This window comes from Camelus bactrianus, chromosome 16 (genome assembly GCF_048773025.1).
Source record: "Camelus bactrianus isolate YW-2024 breed Bactrian camel chromosome 16, ASM4877302v1, whole genome shotgun sequence".
Taxonomy (NCBI): domain Eukaryota; kingdom Metazoa; phylum Chordata; class Mammalia; order Artiodactyla; family Camelidae; genus Camelus; species Camelus bactrianus.
The window spans coordinates 13887310-13903254 of NC_133554.1; the positions used below are offsets into that span (position 1 = coordinate 13887310).

Sequence of the window (15945 nt, forward strand, 5' to 3'; positions counted from 1 at the left end):
CCCCAGGGTGCGGGTCACGCCGCCGCTCCCGGCCGGCCGTCCGGCCGTCCTAGTTGTCGAGCCTCGGATGGGAGCCGCGCGGCCCGGCCAGGACGCTCGCCCTCGCTTCCCGCCCCTCTAATCTAAACCATTCGGGGCTCCCACCCCAGGCCGGCCGGCGGGGCCCGAGGGCCGCGCGGAGGGCACTGGGCCGCGCGCTGGGGGAGCGGGCAGCGGGCTCCGGGCTAGGGTTCCTGGGCCGCGCAGTCAGGGGACCCTCGCGCCCCCCTCCCCGGGGGGCGGCGGGCGCGGACTGATTGACAGCGGCGACGTCAGCGCGGGGAGGGGGGGCGGCCCCGGAGGGAGGGAGGGAGGAGGAGGGAGCTGAGGCCCCAAAGTGCGGCCTCGGAGATCAAGGGCCCGCTCCAGAACTGGGATGTGTCCGTCCCCGAGGGCGCGGCGGGCAGCGGGACCCTGACCCAGCGGCCCCGAGTCGGAGTCCCGGCTGTCCCGTGCTCCTCGGACCCGAGCCTGCAGCGGACCTCGGGCCGCAGGCGCCAACGCATGCGGCAGCGCAGTTAGGGTGAGTGTGGGTCCTGGAGGGAGTGAGGGTGAGCCGGACGTGCGGGACAGAGGTCATTCCGAAACCAGGGTTTGGCTGCAGGGTCGAGGAGGATGAGCTGGGAAGGGAGCGAGTAACGGGGCCAGGGTAAGAACCTCGGGGATGATCAAGGCGGGAAGAGGGCGGCGCGAAGTGTTTTTGATCGGGCTGCTGCAGCGGCCCGACTCCCAGCGGTCAGGGCAGGAGCCCTCCTCTCCTCCGAGTAACCGGACGAATTGGGTCGAAGGACCCAAGAGCATAGAACGACAGCGCCAGCGCCAAAGGAACAAAATTAGGCCGTGACAAGTGGAGCTGTGGCCTTGAAATTAGTGTTTGCAGAATAAGAAAGGCCAAGGAAGAGGGCCTGGGTACTTGGCGAATATCGATGTAGATATGTGTGTGATCAGAGCACTGGACTTCAGAGCCTTTGATGCAACAGGTTCGTCCAAATTAAAGCAAGGAGCATTGTATATAAGTAGTGATCTGTGGTCTAGAATTATCAAAATGTGAGCAGTTACCAAAGAAGCAGGGCTCAGCGGCATAAGTATTACAGCACTCGGACTTTAAAACAACAATAAAAGAATAGTCACTCTCAGAACCAAGTGAAAATCGTAATTACAAATTTGAAAGGACCATGGACAAAGTGACGGAACGATGTGACAAAAACCATTGTATTAAAATCAATATTAATAGAATAAGAAATAGTAATGTAAAAAATGATAAAACTGTAGAAAAATATGAACAATGGAAAATACTATTAAGGGAGATACTAACATTAATAGTATTGACAGAATACTATCATGTAATTTATTATTGATACTATAGTGAATTATTAAAATAAATATTAGCCAAAATCTCAAAAGCAATAGTGACATAAATAAAAACAGCGACAAGAATTGCTGGAATAATATGACAATTTATGACCAAGGTTTTAATAATCCCAACAACATTATAAATAATGATAGAGTAATAAGAAGTATTGTACCAATGTGATGAAACATAATCAGAGTATTAAGAGCTACAGCAATATTACAAATTATGACAAAGTAACAAGAAGTAATGATGTGATGAAAAATAACTAGCGAATTAAGATCTGTAACATTACAAATAATGACAAAGTAACAAGATATTGTAACGATGTGATGAAGAATACCTGGAGTATTACGAACAATCCTAACAAAACAAATAATAGTAAAATAACAAGAAGTATTATAAGGATGTGAAGAAAATTAATGTGGATATTAAGAACAATAATATTACAAGTTCTGGTAAATAAATTATTCAAACTGTGACAAAGTACAGAGACTGAGAAGACAGCCACGGAAACATTTTAGGGGTATAGAGTAAAAATAAAAGAAATAATAGATTAACATGACCTATCAGAAGACTGTGTTTAATAACTGCCTAGGTATTGGTAATAGTATTAGTAACGTGCCGGGAGACCCTAGAATGATGAAGCAGTGACAGGAAAGCAGCAGCAACGTATTTGATAATGATGAATTAACAGATCAATCAGTACTTTAACCATGCAGTATTAAAAATAAAAAGTACTTATGTAATAGAATACTCTTAATGTTACTGAACTGACCAGAATATCTCTGATAATGGAGATAATTAAAATATTTAAAATAGTATAAAATATTCACGATTACTCCAGTGCAAGAAAAATACCACCAGTAATCTAGAAATGAGAAGAACAACGCTATTCTTAGAAAACGAGGCAGCTGAAAGCGACGGACCCGGGCGCAAAGGGCTCGGAGCCGACCGGCTGTGCCCGAGGACCGCTCCAGGAGAAGGTCGAACGCGGGCCGCGGACCCCGGCGGGTGTGGGACCGGCCGTGCCGGCGTCCCAGCGCGCCTGGGCTCTGGGTCCGAGGGTACCGGATCGCGGGGATGGCCGTGCTGGGCAGTAAGAAAAGGAAATTAGCCGGGAGCTCCAGAGAAGGCGAGTTGTCGCGATGTCGGGATGTGGCTGCGTGGCCGAGAGAAAAGGAAGAGGCGAACCTCGAGTCGGGGAAGGAGAGCATCGCGCAACCCTCGACCCGCGTGAGAGCAGAGGTACTGGCATCAGTGCACACGGGCCGCGGGCGTGCTTTGCACCGGGCAGGACTGAAAGCGCGCGGAGCAAGTCGCACGGGGCCGCGACACCGCTCCCTGTGTGACAAGTGCCCCACAGAAGACCTAATGGCCAAGACAGCATTGCGCCAGGCGGCCCCTCCTGGACCCGCGGACTGCTGCACCTAGGACCAGCGGATCTAACCGCAGATATAGTCGGAACCAGCGCCTTGGCCCGGAACGTACAACAAACTTCATCCCGGAGAGTCCCCTTGCCTGGAGGCTTCTGGGTTTCCGGGGCTCGGCCTGGGAACTCTCATGTGGCCCAAGGCGGGTGCTGCGTTGGCCATGCCCGGTGAGCCTTACTGCTTGGTGCCTGTGGCTGGAGGACTGACTGGGCTGTCAGCCTTATCTTTATGGGCTTTTCCCAGCCCCAACTGGCCCCGGCCCCTTTTTATCTCCTCGGTTGCACTTGGCTTGTTTACTTTGTGAGGCCCTGGGAGCCGACGTCTAGTCCAGAATGGGGAGTCGGTGGATGTGGGGCCTGGGCCTTGGAATGCCCAGGGAGATCCAGGGGAGGACAGAAAGAAGGTAGGAGGAGAAAGGGGGAACATTCAGCCACAAGAGAGGCAGTCAGACATTTGGAAAGCCTCACCAGAGCTTGCCCAGATCCAGATGAAAGGAGAGGAGCAAGGAGGTGGAAGAGAGAAGCAGAGATGATGCACGGTTGCATCCACAATGGAGGCAGGACAGGCAGGTCCTTGCAGCCTGGGCATTATCCTCATATCCCAGGACTAGCTGCCAGAAGGGAGCAGGCATATGAGCAGGCGCCTGAATAGTCCTAGACACCTGGGGAAGGGTTATTGTGCCCTGGGGCAGGGCTAGGCTATGCCTGTGAACTGAACCCACCCAACTGGCCTGCTCCCTAGCTGGGAAGAGTCTGGGTCCTTCCTTTGCCCCAAAGCAGAGTCGTTTGGAGCTAAACTTTGAGCCAGCGTGCGTGTGACAGCAAGGCTGGGGAGGCTTCTGGCTGAGTTCAGGGCCTGAATCAGAGCGGCCCTAGGAGAGCATGGCTGTTTGGGTGACTAGCAGTCTGTGAGAGGGTGCTGTGTCTTGAGTGTGAGGATGTGTGTGCCTGTGTGAGTGACAAACAGGTGTCTGTGGGAATGGATGTATACAGGAGGGAAACTCTGGTTCAGGAAGCCTCTACCTGACTGCTGTCTGAAGTTCTGGGTGAGGGTAGCCAAGTGAACAGGGCTTGAACGGCTGCTCAGCCATAGGCCCTCCCTGCAGGTGTGATGCCCTGGGAGCCTGGACCCTGCCCTCCTGGCTTGGCTTTCTTCCCCTGCCTGCGCAAGAATCGTCCTGGTTGCTCTGGGCCGAGAGTGAGCCAGGACCGCAATTATTAGGGATCAGATGAAAAAGACCCAGACTTCAGGCTCCACCGGAGTCCAGCAGGAGGGAGGGACTAGGGGTGCAGCTGGGGCAATGCCATTGCAGAGAGGGCGGTCCTTCCCCCAGATCTACTCATCACACAGCCCCACACCCAGGGGCAGGCGGACCTTGAACCGCACACAAACCCTCCCCAGGTCCAGAACCCAGAGGGAGGAGGCGAGGGTCCTGCCCTCGTGTATTCTCCCTCCTCCAGCTCAGGAGGGGGCGGGGTCCACGTGGGCCAGGTCGGCCTCCCAGCCGGGCCGGAAGACTCCCGGCTTGGCTCCAGAGGGCTGCGAGGTCTCAGGCGAGTGTGGACCTGGGCATGTGACTCGTGTGTGCTGTGTCCGCAGGAGATGCTGCAGGATAAGGCCCTGTCGGAGAGCGAGGAGGCCTTTCGGGCCCCGGGCTCCGCGCTCGGCGAGGCCAGCGCCGCCAACACCGCCAACGCCCCTGAGCCCGCGCTGGCTGCGCCGGGCCTCAGCGGAGCCGCGCTCGGCAGCCCCCCGGGCCCCGGCGCCGACGTCGCCGCCGCCGCCGCTGCCGCCGCCGCCGCCGCCGAGCAGGTAGGGCCGCGCCGGCCGTCGGCCGGAGGTCTGTCTGCAGGGCCGCCTTGTCTGTCAACCCGCCACACTGCGGCAGGACTGTCTGCCTGTTCGCGCTCCCCTGGGCAGGGCCCGCTCTCGGCCCTTCGTCCTTCCTCCACCTTGAGCCCTCGAGGCTGCTCAGGGACAGGCCGGAGAGGGGACCCCCGCGGCGGAGCGAGCCGGGGAGAAGGTTCCAGCTCCGACGACCCTGATCGGGCGGGGTCGAAAGCCGAGGACCAGGCGGGGAGAGTGGCCCCTGACCAGGTGCGTGCGGGAGCCGCCGCCGAGATCCGAGGCCGCAGGGATGTCACCGAGAGGGTCATGGTGACGACCTGAGGATCGAACGGAATCCGGCTGTGCACGCTCTCTGCCTGTGCGGGTCTGCGGGTGCACGCGGCTGGCCGAGGGGGTGTGTGCCCTCCTGTGTCGGTGCATGCCCGCAAACCTGTTGCTGTGTCGGGCCACTTGGGGTGTTTATATGTTTGTGTAGGAGTGTGTCATCTACCCCAGCACGGTCAGTTTATGTGTTTTCTGCGGAACCACCTATAGGTGCAGTTTCGAAGGAGGGGGTTTTAGCCACTTACTAAAATTTTTAAGTTTTAAAATTCATCAATGGTACAGAATAATTTTGTGAAACGAAATCTCGAGGCGTGGGCTCCTGGGGCTGGCAGTGTTCTGCATGGTTCCTTGGGTCTCTGTTCCCCTTTCTGAGGGCTCCACACGGAGCCGTGGGCCAGGCCGACACAAGTCCCCTCCCTCCCGTCCCTAGACCATCGAGAACATCAAGGTGGGCCTGCACGAGAAGGAGCTCTGGAAGAAGTTCCACGAGGCGGGCACCGAGATGATCATCACCAAGGCGGGCAGGTCAGCGCTGGGAGTTTTACTTCGGGGGGATGACGGATGGGAGCAGTGGGAATCCTCAGGGGCTCCCTTAGCAGTCTTTTCCGCCTTCAGCCCGGGGAGCGACGGCAGTCCCCTCTGCCATTCTGGCCTTAGCTCCACATCCCGCCATAGCTTCCGAACCGGCTTCGGAAGCCCACAGAGGGCTACACCGCGAGGGGTGGGGAGGGGCAGTATTATGCAAATGAAATGCAAATTAAGGTCGTGCCGCTGGAGGTCCCTGTTCCAGCACTTTTGGCCCCTGGGGGACGAGGTGGGGGCTGCTTTGTCCTCCTCTTTTTGGGGGACCTGCCGGGTTTCTCAGGAATGCATTGAACAGGGACCCGGAGATGTCCCTTAACAGATAGAGGAAGGGGGCAGGATCATGTTTTCCTATTTCCATAACTTTTTCGGGGGCAGTGCGAACCCCAAGTCTCTCATCCCATGGATGCCCCAGTGCTGTCGCCAGCTCCCTCCTCAGCCAAGGGGAAGGCACCGTTGGGCCCTGTGTATGTGTTGTTTGGGGAGCAACTCTCGGGTGGCTGCCAGAGAGGAATGATTTATAAAGTGGAAACATTTTTAAAATGCGCTGGTGTCTGTGGGAGAGACGGGGAGGAGAGGGAGAGAGGAGGAAGAAGCAGACGCGAGCAGACAGAGAGATTCACAGGAATGGCTAGGAGAGCGGCTATCAGGTGAAGGAGATATCTGCAGACAGAGAAGCTGGAGAGTTCAGGTTCAGGGACCTCCCTCCCCGCTACACTGCCTCCTCCACAAACTCACACTTGATTTTGGTCCCCGGGGTACAATTTAGTTGTTAAAATGTTCCTTTGTCTGGTCGTGGCCCCATAATTGGGTTTTCCAAGGAATAGGATGGTGGTGAAGCATCAAGGGCCGGGAATGGGCAGTCAGACGTGGTGGCCAAGGGCTTCCAGTCGCTCACCTACTGCTATCTGTGCAGCCTCAGGACAGGCACTTTACGGTCTCTGCGCTCTCCTCATCTCCATCTGTAAAATAATAGATCTTCCTTCATACAAACGTAGGTAAAGCCCTCAGCATGGCTCCTGGCATATTTAAGCACACAATAGCTGCCAGTGGATACTCTTCATAATTAGAGAAGTGTCTGGCATTTGCTCAGCGTTTTTCTTCTACTTTTTTAGAGAACTCTGCTGAACTGGAATGATGGGTCAAAGGAAATAAGAAGCTGGTGGTTTGCTGTAGGCAGAATAGGGGTCCTGGGTCCTTCCTGGCTGCTCACTAGCAGGCTTTGCAAAGTTTCCTTTGTTTTGTTGGGGGTGGGGGGTCTGGGCACTTGGCAGCCCTCTTGCCTAAGTCAGGGAGGTGGCACGGCCACCCAGAGCCTCTATCAGTGGAAGGAGCAGGGAGATGTCAAGGCCTGAGTTTGCTGCATTTGGGGGCTGGGAAAGGAGGATGCATCCAGGGGACCTGGTGGGGAGGGGTGCCACCTGGAGCAGTCATTGAGGACAATGGGACCCAGGTGTCACAAGTCCTGCCTCTTCCTAGTTGAGTTCACTCAGGCAAGTCCCCCAGCTCCCTGTGGCTCAGCAGTGTCAGGTAAAACGGCGATGGTGACCGTAGACCTACCTGCCATCCTTTCTTTTTCAGTTACTGTGAGACTCAAACCAGGGATCTTGTGAGCAGTGCTTGGTAAATTGTTGAGTGGATTACAGCTGCGATGGGGGGGACTTTATTTCTTGTGATTGCTGGCATGTAGGGAAGAGAAGAAGAGAAAGATCCAGAACTTCCATTTTTAGGCAGCAGAAATAACCTTGTCTCTTGAAAATAAATGGCCAGCATATTCTTTGGGCATGCCTGGCCTCTGCCATTTTAAACAAAAGGCATTTGTGATTCTCCTCAGTGGGGTTTCCTGCACCTGCGTGGGTCCTCCCCCTCTCCCCTCAACACACGCGCGCACACACACACACACACACACACATTTCCAGAGGTACTGGCTTCAGGCAGATTTTGTGCCTGATCCTGGTGGAAGCTTAGCGATGAGCCTCAGGGAATGATGATAATAATTTTTAAATGGCTGTGATGATGTTGGCCAATTATGGATTCATCACAGTCTTTGATTTCTCTGGCAGAAAGTTATCCGTGCACCAGGTCTAGTCCTTAGGAAAGTCACTAGCCTCATCCCCTCCCCCCACGGTTCTCACAGACCCTTTTCCCTCCTGCATAGCTGCCCCCTGACTTCAGAGACCACTTTCACCGCTCTGATCCCTGTGCCCCCCTCCTCCCTGCTGCCTCCCTCCTGCGGCAGCCTTGGAAGGCAGCTTGCTTTGCTCCGGCTCGGGCTCGGGGCTCGGGCTCCTGGCTCTTCCACAGGCTGCCCAGCACCTCTCCCTGTTCTCTTCTTTGAGTCTCTATCATCACCTTTCCTAGGACACTTCTATTTCTCAGCAGATGGCCTGGACCCTTCTCCTGAACCTTGAATCATTGATGTCTAGACTGCTTGGTCTGGAGGGGAACCAAGAGAACATAAACCTGACCCCTGAGAAGGGAGGGCTTTTGGCTGTTGCAGATAGAAGTGGAGTCAGGCAGTCGCCAGGTCCACACAAGCCAAGCAGTGATGCCCCACCCCCGGAACAAAACCCCAACTTTGAGAAATTCCCTTGATTGCCTGTTCAAGGTGGAGTTGTTTCTGTCCTAGAGACGCTGGCTGATTAGAGGTATGACTGCTCTCTGGTTGGGGATGAAGGGGGCCCAAAGAAAAGTAGCCCAAATGTTCTCCAGCCAGTGTGAGTCCTTAGTCACAAGCCCCTTCCTTAAGCCCTTGAAGATCTGAGGGTCAAATGAAAACAGAGTCCCCTTCATCAGATAGTAACTGAATTCTCAAACAACTTGAGCTGGGGAATCAAATGCCAACCACAGTCCAAGACATCAATTTCTGAACACTCAGGATCCCCTGATGTCAGGTGTAAAATGGGGCCAGAGCCCTCCGTTGCCAGGCTCTGTCGCTCTCAGGCCCCTGCACCCAGAGAGTTTATGCCCCTAAGTGCAGAGAGCAGACCCCACCCCCCCCCGCCTCCTCACATCCTTGCCAAGCTTGATACATGTGAGAAACTGCATTTTCTCCCAAACACAGATAAAAGCGAGCTCCACAAAATTTAAATATAAACCTCCCCAATATGAAAATTTCCTAACCGTCTGACTGCTCTGCTCCTAGGTCATGGTTTTGCCACCAGATAAATCTCCACTATCAGCCTTCATAGGCTGTTGAGTTCAATGTTGCTTGTGTTAGTGACAGTGAATTTGCGTTTGAAAAATGAACTACTGATGAGAACTCCTGTTGAACCTGTATTGTTTGTTATTCTGAGGCAAGGATTTGGCCCAGCTTAATCCGGGGCTTCAAAGCCAATTGCCCTCGCTCTGTATACAGAGCGTCAGAGCCCAGTGGCGTGGGTGATAAGAGAAGTAAGGGTTGAAGACACTGGGAAAGTGGATTGGGGAGAGAGCGCTTTGATCTCCTTCTAAAGTATTTTCTGAAAGCAAAAGTCTATCAGAAGGAAGTGTCTTCAAAAAAATCTGAGAGAAGCAACTGGCCCTTCAAAACAGCATCCATTCCACACACCCTCTCTCCGGCCCCCCACCTCAGGGAAAATACTTCTTAAAAATGCTTTGAGTGAAGTAGAAAACGCTGTGTGTGTGCGTGTGTGTGTGTGTGTGTGTGTATGTGTGTGTGTGCAAAGTGGACATAAATTACATAGCTTTGTCATTGCTCTCAGAAATCATTTGCAACAAAAGCTTTGGTCTCCTTATAGACGGCACTCCTACCTCCGGCCCCCAAACTCAGCCTTAGTTGTTGGGCCTTGGCCTCTTCCCAACATACCCCGAATTCTTCCTTAAGACCCCCAGACACTAGGGATAGAAAACGGGTGGGGTTTTCTGTGGACCCCTACCCTTTTCCTGCAGCCCTTTCCTTTCAAACTCTGGCCTCCACAGGCCTCTGTGTGTACACATATTTATGATATATATACACATATATAATTTTTAATGTCCAGTTTATTGAAGTGGAACATTCCTGCAGAAAAGTGAACAAATCTTAATTGTACAGCTGTATAGACTTTCACAAAATGAACACACCGGTGTTACCACCACCCAGATAAAGAAACAGAACATTACCGGCCCCCAGTGTCCCTCTTGTGTGCCCTCCCCATCACCACCACTCCCCCCTGGAAACCCCTCTCTGGAGTTCTCACCCCTTTTGATTTGGTTTTGCACCTACATTTCAGGAAAGGCACATATAGCTGCTCCTGGGGGGCCTGAGACCGCCCCCCAAACCAAGGAGGTTCTGCGGTGGATTTGGGGTTTGGGGGCTCAGCTAAGAGAGAATCTGGTGGGTGTCCTAGGTCTGCTCCCTCCTGCTCCCCCACCCCCGGCTCCTCGCAGGATTGGTGCTGGAATGAGTAGATAGCACCTTGAATTTGGCAACCCCCTTGGCCCGGGACTGGCGCCCAGGGGCTCTCTGAGCCCAGCTGAAACTTGCGTGTCCCCTCTCTCAGCACTGAGTTCGTATTTACGGGTTTATTGCCAAAATCAAAATGCCCCGAAACCCTTGCCCAGCGCCCCACAAGGCTCCAACACCAAGAAACGTCCAAGCGGCTTATCTTAGCAGTTCATTCTAAAACCATTTCCGAGTATGAAGTAGATAAAGGCTCCAGGCCCGCACCCTTTCAGAGCCTGTTTCATGATCAGAGGAGAAACCCCCGGCTTTCATCTCCTCCCGGGCCAGCCGGCCGGGCAGGCAGCTTGTTTATTCCCTGGCGGAGCAGTTTCCGAGAGGCCCAGGAGCGCCCCAAATGCCTGGGGTCCGGGAGCTGGAGAGGGGCGGGGGGTGGGGGGACCCGAGCACCGAGAGGGCGCCAGGGGCACACAGAAGGCGCGCGAGGTACACGGAAGGGGTGCGGAGGGCCCCCGGAGAGAAGGTAGGGCAGAAGGCAGGGCGGAGCAGGGCTCTGGGTGGCTGCAGGGTGCTGAGGACAGGCGAGCCAGGGTTTCTGGGCCAGCGCTGGTGGCAGGGTTGAGTGGGATATGGGGTGGGCAGAGTCACTACTTCCCTTCCTGGCCCTCCCTCCCGGTCCCACCAAGGTCTTCATTTCCCCCTACAGGTGTTGGTTTTCAGGTACATTTTTTTGTTGTTAATCAGAAGCAATTTACATCTCACTCTGCGGTTTCATCTGTTTCAATAGAGAGGACTGGGTGAGCAGAGGAAGACACAGCTCCCAGCCCAGCTTGGTCTCTCTGGCCTGAGTCCTGGTGAACACTCCCAGGCCAGGCCTCTGGGCTCCAAAGACCTTAGCCCGTCTGGAACCAAGGGCAGATGCCCTCAGCTTGGGCAGGAGGCCTATGTGGCTGGTGGTGTGTGTGCTGCACCTTCACACTTAGCCTTTCTGGCACAGCAGGCAGGCCTTTTATCCTCTGGAGCCCGCCACTGGGTAGGGAAATGATAGAGCCTAGGGTCCCCACTGCGTGTGTGCTCCATGGCCCAGAAGCAGGCACCAAACTGGAACCCAACAGAGACAGAGATGCCTGTTTCCATGAAGTCAGTGGCGCTCACCGAGCCTGGGTGGGCTTCGCCTGAGCAGAGGACTTTTGAATCCCCATTCAGACCACACAGCTTGTCCTTCCTCCTGGCTTCTGGGGGCTGCTGCCCAAGGAAGAGAGGAATTGGTGGGCAAGGGAGGCAGAGGCTAAGAGACACCTTCCTTCCCTGCCCCATCTCCAGCAAAATCTTCCTGAGGCTGTTGACAGTCAGGACTCCGGTCCATGGGGAGCTTCCGGGAGAGGCCAAATCACAGGACAAGAGCTCCTTGCCTTGGGATACTGAGCGTAGGCTCCTTACTGGCCTTCTAAAAAGCACTGGCCACGTCAGCCTGGCCTCCTGAGCTGCTGAGGTGAAGTGTGGTAGGGAGTAGAAGGGAAGGACAGGATCCCTCACCTCCCTCTCAGCCTGGGTTATGAAGACTGTTGAAGTGGCAGCAAGCCATTTTTCCTGGCCCCTTTGGTGGACACTGGCCTTGCTGGGGAGCTGTGTCTGCCCTCTGCTGTTGCAAACTGGAGTGATTACAGGAGAAGCGGGCTAAGTGCGGGGCACTGGTGCCACGCCAGCCCCAAGTCCAGCCAGGGCTGCCCCATTTTGTGGCTGTTTCTGTAGCAGTTACAAAATGGTAGCCTGGAGGGGACAGGGTTCTTGGCCTTCCCCCAGGGAGGGGGGTGAGCCGAGGCAACTGCTTCCTCCCTCCCTTTCAGCCACCAGCCCACCAGGGGAGAGGCTGGGCCAGGAAGAGGGTGGCGCAGTTCCAGCATTGCCCCCAGGCCGGGCAGGCAGCTGGTGAGCAGGAGGCAGGATTGGGTTCCTGAGCCCTCTCACTTCCCCCGTTCCTGGAGAGGGGGTGGGGTGGACATTTGAAAATGCTTTCAGTTGACATCTGAGACAAATTCTTCCACACGGTTTATAAGTCCCTAGACTTGCAGCTAAAACTTGCCTCCTCCCTCCAGGCACGCACACATGCGCACATGCGCACTCGGCCGTGTGCAGGCACACGTGCTCGTGCGCACACAGGGGCACACGGCTCCCGCTGCCCGGGCCCACGGCAGTGCTCTCATGGGCCTGCCCTTCAGCAGGAGACAGGGTGCGCAGGCGGAGGCTGGGCCAGGGTGGGACTGAACCCTCCACCTCAGGGTCCTGGCCTGGGCTTGCTGTAGGGTCTGCCAGCTTGTGGAAGCCTTGATCCCTTCTGGAAGCCCTGCCCTGTCAAGGTAAGCTGGTACTCCTGTTGACAAAATGGGGGACTCCAATCGTCTGAGATGCTTAGGCCAGCTTGCCTTGAGGGTCCCTGTGCTGTCTCTTGGCTTTGCAAGAACCAGAGGACCCCCTGATGCTTGGGCTCCACCAGCTCAGGGTATTTGCTCCTCAATTCCCTTTGTGTCTTCAGTGAGGTTTGGATCCTGCCTCTCTCTCAGGGACACCTTTGTGGGAGGTCAGCTAGGATGGTGGGGGTGGATGGATGCTGAGGAGGACCATGGGGAAGTCCAGCGTCAGGGACCTGGTGCCCAGGGGAGGGTACCCCTGCAGGTATGTGTACATGCTGTTGTATGTACGGGTGTGCCGAGGGGTCTGAGGAAACCCTTCTCTAGAATGTTCCCTGAGCCTCAGGGTCCTGGACAGTTTCAGCACAGGTGGTAGGAACTGGAAGACTTTCTGCTTTTTGGTGAACCCTCTTTCACAGAGGTAGGTCATACGACCAGTCTATGGGGGCAGGAGTGCAGTGCTCAATAATAATGGCCATAAGTGGGCTCGTTTACTCCACACAGAAACCCATGCGATCGGTAGTGATATCCCCATTTCAGAGATGGGGAAACCAAGGCATTGAGAGACACAGGCAAGTTGCCCAAGGTGTCACTGTTTGTCAGGCTGCAGACCACGGCAGGGTGCTTCTAGAATCCATAATCTTCCCCACGACGCTCCTGGACCGACTTCCCCTGACACCCAGTGAGTGCTCACAGGCCCAGGCAAGGTATCCACAGGGAGACACACCTCTGCTAAATGCACAGAGGCATCCAGAGACCTGCAGCCCTCTCCTGCTTTCCTGCAAGTTGCTTTGAGGCCTGGGGGTTTCCACAGAGACATGACTCAGAGGAGACACGTCGCTGTGGAAGCAGCTGACAGGGACTTTCAGGGCTTGTGCTCTGCCCCCTGTAGTGCCTGCCCCACCCCCCAGATCTTCAGTTGTGTATGGATGCAGACAGGAGGGAAATTAAGGCAGCCAGGTTGGTGTTGAAATCCCGTCTCACGTCCTGACCAGGGTTGCTGTGCTTCAGCTGCTCACAGCTGCAGACTGAGAACTGCAGGGGCTCAGAGAAAGCAGCTTGTGCAGCCCTTTCCTTGTGTGTGGGAAGCTGACCAGAGAGGGCAGTGACTAACACACAAGGTCACAAAGCTCTGACCAGTGCTGAGGTATCTTGCTAAAGGGGCAGTGCCTCTTAAGGCTTTCTGTCCCCTTGCCCACTGTGTGCCATCTCTCCCGGTGCTCTGCCCACACCTCTGCCTCACGCCTTGGCTTCCCTCAGGAGGATGTTCCCCAGCTACAAGGTAAAAGTCACAGGCATGAACCCCAAGACCAAGTACATCCTGCTGATCGACATCGTCCCCGCAGATGACCACCGCTACAAGTTCTGTGACAACAAATGGTAAGAACCGGGACCCTCACATCGCCTGCCTTCCCTCCACGGAGCTCTTCCCACTCACACACCCGCCCCCACTTGACGTCCAGGGACTCACCAGTAAGCCCCAGTGACTGGCCAGATCCATGGCCTCGGGAACCAGGCCTGCCTGGTTGGCTGGGGGCTGGGGCTCAAAATGAGCCACAGTGTTTGGGTGTTTGGTGGATTTCAAGGGTCTGTGCCCTCCCCACAGCTGTGGACAAGCAGGGTGGGTGACCGTGCTGTGAGGTGACAGACGAGCCCCAGCATTGGGGGGTCCAGGCTCTGGCAGTGCTGTGCTGGAGGAAAGAGGGGGGCTCTGATATTCAGTAGCTAGGGTCCAGTTACCCGGTCTGTGGTGTCACCTGTTTCTCCACTCACTTGCTCTCTGTCGGCTGGCCTTCCCCCTTGAGCTGTGTGTCCACCATCCAGAGGGAATGGGCAGGCTGAAGGGTAGGACCAGGCGGGGACCCAGGAAATAATGACTGGGCTGCTTCTCCTGATCCACACCACCCCGCTTAGTACTCTGTCTGCCCGCAGAGCCCCGCACAGCGCGCAGGGAGAGAGGCGGATGAGCGAGTCAGCAGCCCAGGGCGTGGGCTCTGCGGTGGTGGGTAATCGGCCACAGAGAGCGGGCCGAGGGGGCGGATTCGGCAGCCAGGTCCTGCCAAGGGCCTGTCTGTGTTCTCTCTCTGGGCTGGGTGAGCACTCAGAGCGGCTTCTGGCTGAGGGGACAGCCACCCATCAGTTTCTTATCATTGTTTCAGGCGCCGGCAATCTGGAAATTTGTCTACATCTTTCGAGAAGCTCCCTCCAAATAATATAATTTATAATGTTTGAAAGTTGTAAATATAACACATACACAGAAGTGTCTAAATCTCCCTGTAATGTATTTGTGATTAATAACATTCCTTCAAGTAAATCATCACCTTTCCTTGTCATTTCCCTTCCTCTTTCTACTGCACTGAAACAGAAGAGACTCAGAATCACTCTCCCTCCCCAGCACCCCTCCTCCGCCCCTCACTCCTACCCTCAAAGTCCTAAATTGACAGTAGGACCAGCGGTGGTTTTCCCCCAGGTCTCTAGGGATTTGCTCTCTGCGGGGCCAGGGCATCCGGGCTCCCCAGCTGCAGGCCAGTCAACTGTGTGCTCTGTTGGCAGGATGGTGGCAGGGAAGGCTGAGCCGGCCATGCCTGGAAGGCTCTACGTCCACCCAGATTCTCCTGCCACGGGGGCTCACTGGATGCGGCAGCTGGTCTCCTTCCAGAAGCTGAAGCTGACGAACAACCACCTGGACCCCTTCGGCCACGTAAGAACGGGACGGCCTGGCCGTGGGGGCGAGTCCTGGGGCCACGGCTGGAGGTGGGCCGGTCCGGGCGGGGATCTGGAGAATCCACCCTGGGGATCCAGCTCCGGGCCTTGGCACTTGCCAGGCCAGGTTGTGGAGGGAGTGCAGGGCCTGAGTCCCACAGCTCGGCTTCCTTCCTCTGGCACTTACTGGCCGGGTAACTTTGGGCAAGTTTCTCAGCCTTTCTGAGCCTTCGTTTTCTCGGTCATCTCCAGATGACTGTAGGAGAATGAAATGAGATTATGCACAAAGCACTTTGCACCTAGGAGGCTCTGAATAAATGGCACCTCTGACAATGACGATGATGGACACATCTCAGCTTCAGTCTCCCCAAACTTGGCCCTGCTGGAGCCGGAGACAAGTAAACCTTCAGTGACATCAGAAAGAGTCACTGATGAGTTCTGAAGCCTCTCTCTGGCGGGTACCGTCCGCCTGGCCTGGCAGCCGCCTGCCCTGGAAGGGAAGGCCTCGCTCTGGCTCCCGCGTCCGCACCTCTCTGGCCTTGCCTGGGACCTGGCTCTCACAAGAGAGATTCTAAAGCCCCGGGGATGCTGCTGCTGACGCCCCATCCAGGCTGCTGAAGCTCATTCTTTCCCCATCTGGCCCTGGCAGGCCCACAAAAAACTTTTTATGTGGAAATTTTTAGCTCAAGTGTGTGGCAAACAGAAGCCTGGGGACCCAGTATCATCTGCCAGGGAGCAGGCCTCGCCCCTCTAGGCTACCCGTGGTCACCCTGGAAGGGCGGGGTGGGGTGTCGGGGAGCGGGTGCAGTGGGGGCTCCTGGAGGCGATTGTCCTGGCAGCACCTACCGCTCAGCTTGCGGATGGTGGGGGCGGGGA

The 15945-nt window shown here is 55.6% G+C and overlaps 1 protein-coding gene across 3 annotated transcripts in view; it reads left to right on the forward strand.

Moving 5' to 3' along the window:
* Positions 1 to 357: 357 nt before the first annotated feature.
* The window catches only part of TBX4 (T-box transcription factor 4), a 30137-nt gene continuing 14549 nt past the window's right edge, over positions 358 to 15945 (forward strand). The window contains exons 1-5 of one of the 3 annotated variants that reach the window (XM_074342689.1): positions 358 to 562; positions 4423 to 4635; positions 5426 to 5520; positions 13627 to 13746; positions 14920 to 15067. In XM_074342689.1, coding sequence (XP_074198790.1) covers positions 4426 to 4635; positions 5426 to 5520; positions 13627 to 13746; positions 14920 to 15067 — 573 coding nt within the window. In that variant the 5' untranslated portion in view covers positions 358 to 562; positions 4423 to 4425. Of the gene's footprint in view, positions 563 to 4422; positions 4636 to 4999; positions 5521 to 13626; positions 13747 to 14919; positions 15068 to 15945 lie in introns of those variants that run through there. The other 2 variants (XM_074342688.1, XM_074342690.1) reach the window with 2 other exon arrangements.